This window comes from Bos mutus, chromosome X, assembly GCF_027580195.1.
Source record: "Bos mutus isolate GX-2022 chromosome X, NWIPB_WYAK_1.1, whole genome shotgun sequence".
Classification (NCBI taxonomy): Eukaryota; Metazoa; Chordata; class Mammalia; order Artiodactyla; family Bovidae; genus Bos; species Bos mutus.
In genome coordinates this window covers 25,233,329-25,242,753 of record NC_091646.1, presented here as the reverse complement: position 1 = coordinate 25,242,753, position 9,425 = coordinate 25,233,329, and the positions used below count along the sequence as shown (strand labels likewise).

At 43.0% G+C, this 9,425-nt stretch overlaps 1 protein-coding gene across 4 annotated transcripts; it reads right to left on the bottom strand.

The window, feature by feature from the left end:
- Positions 1 to 1,021: 1,021 nt before the first annotated feature.
- On the bottom strand, positions 1,022 to 6,311 carry RAP2C (RAP2C, member of RAS oncogene family). 4 transcript variants are annotated; one of them, XM_070365374.1, is made up of 4 exons: positions 6,216 to 6,278; positions 5,561 to 5,625; positions 3,813 to 4,638; positions 1,022 to 1,340 (listed from the first exon to the last, which is right to left on the bottom strand). In XM_070365374.1, exons 3-4 carry the CDS (start codon positions 4,083 to 4,085, stop codon positions 1,062 to 1,064), a joined length of 552 nt encoding a protein of 183 aa, XP_070221475.1. In that variant the 5' UTR covers positions 4,086 to 4,638; positions 5,561 to 5,625; positions 6,216 to 6,278; the 3' UTR covers positions 1,022 to 1,061. The 4 variants fall into 4 exon arrangements, with proteins under 4 accessions (XP_070221475.1, XP_070221476.1, XP_070221477.1 ...); XM_070365375.1 differs by lacking the exon at positions 5,561 to 5,625 and having other exon boundaries at positions 6,216 to 6,311; XM_070365376.1 differs by lacking the exons at positions 5,561 to 5,625; positions 6,216 to 6,278 and adding an exon at positions 5,052 to 5,508.
- Positions 6,312 to 9,425: the final 3,114 nt, after the last annotated feature.

Sequence of the window (9,425 nt, the reverse complement as noted above, 5' to 3'; positions counted from 1 at the left end):
TGTGATCTGAAATGGCTGTTGCCATTTGCAACACTGCCTCTTAGACTTGAGGTCAGTCTTGGCTCAAAACAATCAATTCCATTCCTGATATTGTCTGGCTAGTCTGGCATTTTCTGCAGTTTCTCAATCATCCAGGATATTGGTTGTCTTATCTTATTATCTAGGTATTATTGCCTAAGTGAGACTATCTGCCTAATTACAATCTAGATGAAAAGATCGTGATATGAATAAAGTTATCTTATTTTAAATGATCGGTAAGTTTTATAGAACCTTACTTTTCAAAAACTGCATTCATTTAAAAAACACCTTTTTTAAGTTATTTAGCCCAATGAGAGGTTTGATGATTTTGCCATTGTTCTTATTAACTCCATTATTTATTAAGCTGAATATAAGTGTTTCCTGGGCTTGGAGTTGTCCATTCTAAACACACTGCAGATGATCTCACCGGTCTCTCATCTGGACCATGTTATTCATAATGAGTCAAGGTACGCTGTGGCATTGTAGTTTGTTATTATCAGAGGTCGCTTAAGTCTCTCCAGTGCAACATACATATGAACTTGATTAAATGATCGTTCTGCTAAATCTAGCACTTGGGTGATTAGTAAATTGATGATTTCAATTAAAGCAGCTCTCCAGCTCATGATAGAAAAGCACAGAAAACACAAAACTAATCATCTTCTCAAGTTATTACTGGATGTTCTCCCACGCACTTTGAATGCTAAATCACCCAAACAGGGAAAATTATCTTTTAACTCACCCCACCCCAAAGGAATGTTACAGATCAGAAAGAGAACAGTAAACTCACTTTAAAAAACGAATCTTGGTACTGGGAGTACAGACAGTTTCTTACCTTCATTTTACTGACCTGTCTCTCTTTTAATTATCTATATTGAATGTTGATTATTTTGTGCTAATGGAAATGTTTTGTTTCAAAAATAAAGAAATTTAAGGTACCACATGTATTAATATTAAGCTTTTTGTTATACTTGATCAAAAACATAAGGTTCCATCAACAACTAACCTGCTCGGTATGGCCATGATTGAGGTTATCTTTTTATTTTTTACTGGACAACGCAAGTTGTACAACATTGATCTTGCTTCTCGGGTAGGGAAGAATAGTTCATTTGCCTGACGATCTCAGCAAAAAGTTCATCCACCATTGATTTACTTTTTGCCGATGTCTCCATGAAAGGACAGCCCCATTCTTGAGCCAGAGCTCTGCCTTCTGAAGACATAACCTCTCTTTCTGGTTCCAGATCCACTTTATTTCCTACTAGGATCAGTGGGACTTTTTCATATCTCTTCACTCTGACAATTTGATCTCTCATTGGCTTGATATCCTATGTAAACAATCACAAAGAGAAAGAAAAAAATTACGCTGTTTGCATAACCATAAAAGAAATATTGCAATATCCCAAGAAGTCATCCTTCAGTGAGTAGAGAAAGCTGAATCCACAATAAAACCACACACCCAAATGGAGAAAATGTCACTTTCTCCATTGAAGTAGGAATAGATATTTTCCACAGGCCCTCCTGCTGGATTTGTCAAGAATATAAAATGTAGGTTGAACAATAACTTTAGGCCTCATTTAGTCACTTCTTTCCCTCAGTCGACACTGATTTCAAAAGCAAATCCCCAAATATGATGAATCCAAAAGGGTGTTTGGCCATGTCCTTAAACATGCCAGCTTGTCATCACTCCTGGTAACACCTGTTACCCCAGCACAGGATTGCAGCATCTATGCATTCCTAGCCATTTAGCAAGAGCACTTGAGAGAAAGTGTTTTAGGTGGGAAGAAAAACACAGCCTTGTGCCTAGAAGACCAAACACACTTCAGTATTTCGTTTTAAATGTAATGGTATGCCTTGATCCTTAAAATACCCTTCAGTATTAGAAGTTACTGTACACTAGTGAGCAGCTCCTGGGAGGGACAATGCCGAGGAGGGGGACAGATTTGGGCTGGAAGAAGTCAAATTTTCCTTTGCCTATGTTCGGGTATATTATGTGAATTTTCTCCCTCGTATATATTACTTTTTCTAAGTAATTACAACTAATTACAAAAGATAAGAGCCTTAGCAATTCTCTAGGAGGGTCAATTTTCAAGGGGTAGTATCGATTTAAGACAATGTAATAATAGTATAGTTAGTGTAATTTACCAATACATTGCACTTCTTGAAATTTTTTGTAAATAGCTTGAAAAGTTTGACTTAAATATAACACATGTGCTTAATCTGAACAGTTACAGCACACAGAATTTACATGCAGGATGAAGGAAAAAGAAGGGACTGAAAATTTACAAAAACATACAGCTGATAGTTGCAACAATTTTGTTGGATCACGTATCAATTCAGTCTTCTCGGTTAAGCTTCTTTCTCCTGTGTCCTTATAGAAACAAGTTCAGCCGAGAATCCAAACTGATGGCATTTGGGTTTAAAAGAGTTTTAAGTCTCTACTGAAATAATGGAAGTTTTTCATTCCCTATGTATGTGTATAAAAGAAGTAGCTATAATGGATATCTTATGAAAAACCCTTCAAAAGACTGCCAGCCTGAAGAGAGTCAGCTAATAGAATAACAAATGTCCCAAGGATCCTGTAGAAAGAAAACGTCTGTCAAATAGCACCTTTAGCACATTGGTACTTTCTGGACAAAAATGCTTTTGTAACAGTTGTGCTTTGGAATTTAAGTCTGCATAAAATGAACTTTAGTCTGGTCAGAGCAACTTTGATTAATGTACCCATTACTTATCTTTAAAAGAAAAAAAGAAACCCTGAAGTTGCTACATCAGGTCACTGGGAAAGTTCATTTTAAGATAAAATACTAAGAAAAGTGAAATTAGCACAATGGCTTGGCTAAAGCACTTAATGTCTCTTAAGTAAGCAACATTAAGTGCATACCTTTAAATGCAGGAAAAAAAAAATATCCATTTCCTAAATCAATGAAAGTCAATATAATGGGTCAATATGAGGTTATTTATTTTCAAGGAATAAATAGCAACATTTATTGCATCTCTTAAAATAATGTTAAACCTCCAGTCTGTCTCCCAGTGAAGGACACGACAGATCTTTCCAGAGAAACTGGACCAGCACCTAGCCGGGGGTTAAAAATCTGCACTTGTTCCGTGTTCCCAGATCCACATATTTTCTATATAGTCAATGTTATCAGAATCAATTTGGCTGAACTGAAAAAAAAAAAGAGAGAGAGTCATTCTAGATTTTTGTTTGTTATTAATTTTAGATACTAGTCTTTTCAATTACTAACTTCCCTTCACACGCTCCAAGTAAGTAGAGTACCTAGAAGGCAGGTCTTGAGTTCATCATCTTGTAGCCCTAAGATTTAGAAATCTGGTTGAGAGACTTGGGTGAGAACAAAAAGGGGGAGGGCGAAGCAGACGCAGAGGAATTTATCTGTGGAACAGATAATCGTTTCCAAATAATTTTCCCTACAAAGTGCTCTATTTGCCCGAGATTATCTTTTAAATGTTGTTTGCCTGAGTACCTTAACGAAGGCTTGTGGACTTGAACAAGCAACTTCAGAAGGCTATAGTCCAGGCTAAACATACACAAGCTGACATTTCTTTTTTCACTTCTCTTTCACTTAAAAATAACTTTAAAACATTTGTTGACGGTTGCGACTTTAGTCTTCTCTACAGTAACAACTGGATACTTTTCCGTGCCAGGAGTAACCTCAAAAATGCGCCATGTCCAACTTTCAAAAGCAAAACAGTCATTTACGCACGGTGCAAGCAAACCAGAAGTAAATGTAGGATTACCACACCCCCTTCTTACAAATCTTAAGACTTGGTTTGGTTACCTGAAAAGACTGTTGATTAACCAGACTGTAAACCAGGATGAAACCTTGGCCGTTTTTGATGTAGAGATCTCTCATGGAAGCAAACTGCTCAGTTCCTGCGGTGTCCAGAATTTCCAGCACGGAGGGGGAAGAGTCCACTTCGATCTCTTTGCGGTAGAAATCTTCAATGGTGGGGTCATATTTCTCAATGAAAGTCCCAGTGACAAACTGCACAGTCAGGGCGGATTTGCCAACCCCTCCGCTCCCTAACACCACTACCTTGTATTCCCTCATTGAGTCTCACCTTCACCAACTCCTACCAAAGGGAGGGAAAAATAACACCCCGCTCGCTGCGGCGCGGCTTGGAGAGGCGGAAGGTGGGCGGAAATCTGCGAACCCGGGAGGAGAGTGCAGAGGAGCCGAGGGCCCGACGGGGGAAGAAGAGGAAGTTAAAGGAGGGGGAGGGGAAAGAGCGAAGTGTCGGGGTGGGTGGGGATGGGATGGTAATGCCCTTCCTATAGGAACTGAAGCCCAGGCAGGGGGCGTGGGGAAAGGGCGAGCCCTGAGCAGCCCGGAGGAGGGCGGGGGGAGGCGAGACGCGCCCCGCGAAGGGAGGTGGGGGGGGGTGACGCCGCAGGACCGACGGGGACCCCCGCGGGAAGACAGGCGTCCAAGGAGCCCGCGGCCGGGGGCTGCCCCGCACCCCTCCTTCGCCCTTCACACAAAGGGGCCCAGGGACCCCGCTTCCTGCTCGCGCCGCCTAGCCGGCCCGGGCCTGTGGGCTCCGCTCCAGTCGCTGTCGCCCGGGCGGGTCTCTGGGCCGCGGCTCCCGCGGGTGTCGTCTGGCCTGTGAAGCGGGGGAGAAGGCGCGCGTTACCAGCTTGACCCCCCGCCCCAGCCGGGCAGCCCGGCCGGCCGCCTCCCGCGGCTCCCACCCGGACCCGGCCGCCACCGCCGCCTCTTACCCTGCCGTCCGCACCCGCCCGGCCGCCCGGGAAACTCTGTCACGCCAAGGCCATGGCGAGAGGCCGGTTCCTCGGTCTCACCGCCTCCCCTGCGCTACCGCTCGCAGAGGGGAAAGGGGCGGGGGCCGTCCGGCGGCGACGGCCGCTGGGACTCCAAGCGAACCCACCTCTTTTTTTTCCTCACCCCCCCACCCCCCCCCCAGCACACACCCGGAAGGGTTTCCCTGACACACTGGTTGAGGTGCCCCAGTTCCCCGAGACTGGACAGGATCACTTCCGGTGGGGAAAGTCCCACCTCTCTGGGGCGAGCCGGGTGGCGCTGGGGCCGCGCCCTGCTGGGCGAGACGGCGGGGACGGTTTCGGGTCGGGGCTACGGCCTTGGCAAAGGGCCTCTCTTGGGACCTCCGGAGTCTCCTTTTTCCGCTCGGTCGCCCGCAGCTGCTGTTTCTGCTGCTGATGCTGCGGACAGTCCCACCCCGACCTCGCGGAAGCCCCTCCGCGTCTCAGAGGACCCCAGCCCGGCCTGAAGAGTCGATTGGCTTGGGGCGGATCTGACGACCCGGAGCACAAGCCAAACATCCCCGGACTAGAAGCGGCAGGGAAAATAAAACAGCCAAGAAAGTGGATTCTCTTTGCTGATCTTCCTTCCACTTGGTATTTTTCGAAGGAACGCGTGCAAAGTAGCCTTCGACTTCACTAATGGTTCTGATTTCCTCTGTGGTGTGTTTTCTTTAGCCGTGCTGACAAATAATTGAACACACACACACACACACACACACACACACACACAGGGTACTTTATCACCTGGCAAATCTGCCTTGTCTCCACCAGCAAATGCCAGAGTCGCTCCTTTCTTTTTTATCACCAGGCTCAAAAAAACAACAGGATTAGAAGTAGACTTTATTAAGGTACTCTAACTCAGTTTTGCCTCTTTTTTGATTCCAACCGCTACGCAGCAGGGAAGCGTGGATTGGCAATTGTTTAGGCCAGCAGACTAACTCTTTTCATTATCTTGTAAGGCACAGCAATTTGCATGACTGGCTCTCCCAAGTTAAAGTTTGTTTTAATGACCATCCTTCATAATCTTTGAAATTCAAATCAAAGGACTCTAAGGTTAAACACACTAAGTTTCTATTTTTAGATAAAATTATTCCTTCTTACATATCTTTCCCTCTGCTTTCTATTTGTAAACTTTGTGTCACATCCACAGAGCCCCGGGTTCAGAAGCCTAGATTATATTTTAGGCACGTCACTCCTTTTTTGACTCGGGCATGCACCCAGAAACCTGAAAGAGTAAGTAGCCAGTGGAGTTAAAAATGACCTCAAACCCCCCTTGCAAGCCCTAATGGCCCAACTGTATAAAAAGAGATTACCAAGCCCCAATTGTTAGATATTAGAAAACAAGCAAATTAGTGTGAAGTCCTGATATGTCTCTCCAGTACTCCCCAATGTCACTTACAGTATCCAAAGGACAGTTCAGTTCAGTTTCTTCTCAGCCTAGGGCTGGTGTAATCTGTCCCGCGAAGTCTCCAGCTCTGGCTCCAGCTGGCCCGAGTCCCGCCTGATATCTGAGGCACTGCCCTCTGCTGGAAGAGGTTTGGTCTGTGAATTATGAGTTTCCTCATAAATCACTGCTGTTTTCACACGTGCTGTTGCCTGATTTGGAGCTCTGCTGCCCATCCTTGTCTGTTTCCAGACAGTCTGGGGGTGGGGGGACCCAGAGCCCTTCCCCAGCCCTGCTTGTAACAGGGAAATTCCTCTTCTGATCTCACAATCAGTGCTGAGCAATTGCCTCAAGTCTCTGCTGTTACTAAACTGTCAAAACAGGGTGGCCCTCTTGCTAAGGTGGCTTCACCTGTTGACAACTCTAATATCTCTGAACTTGTTGGCTACAGTATTGTAGAGAATTGTTCCTCTACTCAAGGAAACATACTCCTCCCTTCGGTGCAGAGTCTGTTTGGGTCACTCTCATCGACACTGTCATTGTCACTGTCAACTACAGAGTTGACAAATGTCACACAGCCTGAAGATCCTTCTAAACTTTCTTAGGAAGGTTATTCATTACAGTGTTTAGGAAAGTAAACAATTGGAAGTAACTTACACATCCTTCAATAGATAATTTAAAAAATAATGTGTATATACACAAAAAATAGGATACTGTGCAGCTATTAAAAAGAGAAAAGTATATTTGTAAATGCTGATATGAAAAGATGGCCAAGATATATTGTAAGGATGAAAAAAAAGCAAGATACTAAACAAATACATGTGTGCTCAGTCGCTTCTGTTGTGTCTGACTCTTTTCGACCCTATGGACTTGTAGCCCACCAGGCTCCTCTGTCCATGGGATTCTATAGGCTAGAATACTGGAGTGGGTTGTCATGCCCTCCTCCAGGGGATCTTCCCAACCCAGGGACTGAACCTGCGTTTCCTTTGCTTTCCGCATTGCAGGCAGATTCTTTACCACTGAGCCACCAGGGACAAATAGGTAGTTGCCCCCATTTGTGTAAAATATGTGGGAGTGGTGCAACATATAGTTATATAGCCATTAAAACCTGAAAGTCATTCATTATTAGTGAAGGATATTGTGAAAGGATTTTCATTTCCGTGTGTCATTTTAATTTTAAAACAGTAATCAGGTATTCTTGGAGGGGGGAAGGAATAAATATAATTTCATAATATTTTAAAGGAGAAAAAAATTTGTTGATCATCCGTTCCTCAAAACTAAACCAAACCCAATATCCTAACTGTCTAGGGGTCAGTGGACAGGCCTGCCCCATTTAAACTCCCTCCTCCTGCTCCTCCTGTCCTCTCCAAACATCTCTATACTTAGAAAAGTATTTTCACATACATTATCTCATTAGACTCCAGTTGTTCACCAGTTTACTTTTATTAGGCAATGAGAATATAAAGACTAGTGACAAGAGCACAGCTTGGCAGTTGAGAGCCAAGGGCTCCAAATTGAGGGGGCCAAGCAATTAAAATAGCAGTTCCCCCACTTCCTAGCTGTGGGACCTCAAGCAAGTGATTTCACCTGAGCCTCAAATGCCTTACCTACAAAATGGAGCTAATCATTAAGTGTGAGACTATAATGAATTATTATATGCAAAATGCTTAGCACAGTCCCTTGCTCATTATGAAACTTCAATAAATGCTAGCTATTAGGTTTTTTTTTCAAGATTTAATAAAATGTTTTTCTTAAAAAAAAAAAAAAAAACAGTGAACATGGAGAAGAAAACAAAACTTACAAGTCCAAGTATCTCCAAATGGGACAAAAATAGTAATTCAGTTACTTTTTCCAAAAGCATTTATTGTTAAAGGCCTTTTGTGTTTCCTTTTGGGGCAAAATGTTTATATGCTAGTATAGCTATCAATCCATCTTCTATGTGTGTTCTTAAAGTAATCTTACTACACACACCATTCTGCACCTTGCTTTTTCCACTTACCATATCTTGGTGATTTTTCCATTTCAGAACATATGGACCCACTTCAGTTTTTTTTAATGGCTGAACCATAAATTAGTCAACCAGTTTCCTATTAAACAATGCTGGTTGCTTCTAGTTCTTTGCACTGAACATCTTGCATGTGTTCTTGCCAGTTTAATGTTTAGGGTGAATTTCCAGTAGCTCAGTAATGGAAACAAAGTGTACTTGCATTAAAATTCTTCTCATAAATATTACCAAATTGTCCTTCAAAGAGATCACAAGTAATTCACATTTCCTGTGAATGCAGTGTGACCAACACAGAAACATATCTGTTTCTTTATAACCTTGCCCTAGGCATTATTAATTGTAGTATTTTATAACTATTGTTACTTGCTTTAGGGTATTTTCCAGACTAACAAATACAGGCTAGTGTTACAGAAGGAATTTGGGTGTCAAAGTCAGACAGTCCTAACATTGCCCTTTGCCAGCTAGATCTCGATTCCCTTATTTATAAAGCTGGGCATAATAGCAGTATCTAATTCATAGGGCTCCTCTGAAGAATAAATGAGTCAATCCATTAAAAGCTCTTAGCCTTCCAAACACTAACTGCTCAATAAATGTAACTGCGCAAATAATAACTTTCCACTCCCAAGGCTCAAAGTCGGGAGGAGGGGTCACTTCTCCCAAGAGTGTGCCCCTGAGATTTAGAACTTTTGCTTTAATTCTGTATGAATCTCTACTCCAAAGTAACTATTGCTGGGGGAATCATTTTCAAGAACATAGCCGATTTTTACCACAGCCAAGAAATCTTAGAGTATAAACTGTATGCAGTGTATGTAAGTTACAGGTACATAATCTCATTTTTATGCAATTAGCTTGGCACAGGTTTAAAGTGTTAAACAGTTTGCTTCAGGCACTAGTTGTTCATTTCTCTTATTCCTCACTTTTAGTTTATACTTCCTTCCGTGGTGATTGCTGGAGTCATTAACTCTTCTCGTTAATTGAACCCTCTCACTTTCCAGGTCCTGGGTGGTGGGGGTAGGGGGAAAGACCAAGCCATGTTCTATCCACCTTGCAGGCTCTTCTCTTTTGCTTGAAGTTGCCTTTGAGTTAAACTGCAGAAGGCGGAGTCGGTAGTGTCTTTGGTCTTTGCCTACAGAAATCTTCAGCAGAGAATTGCCTCTTCTTATTTCAGTGTTTTCGGGAGGCCTCTTGCTATCAGATTGTCCTGGGTTCTTTCCAGCCTC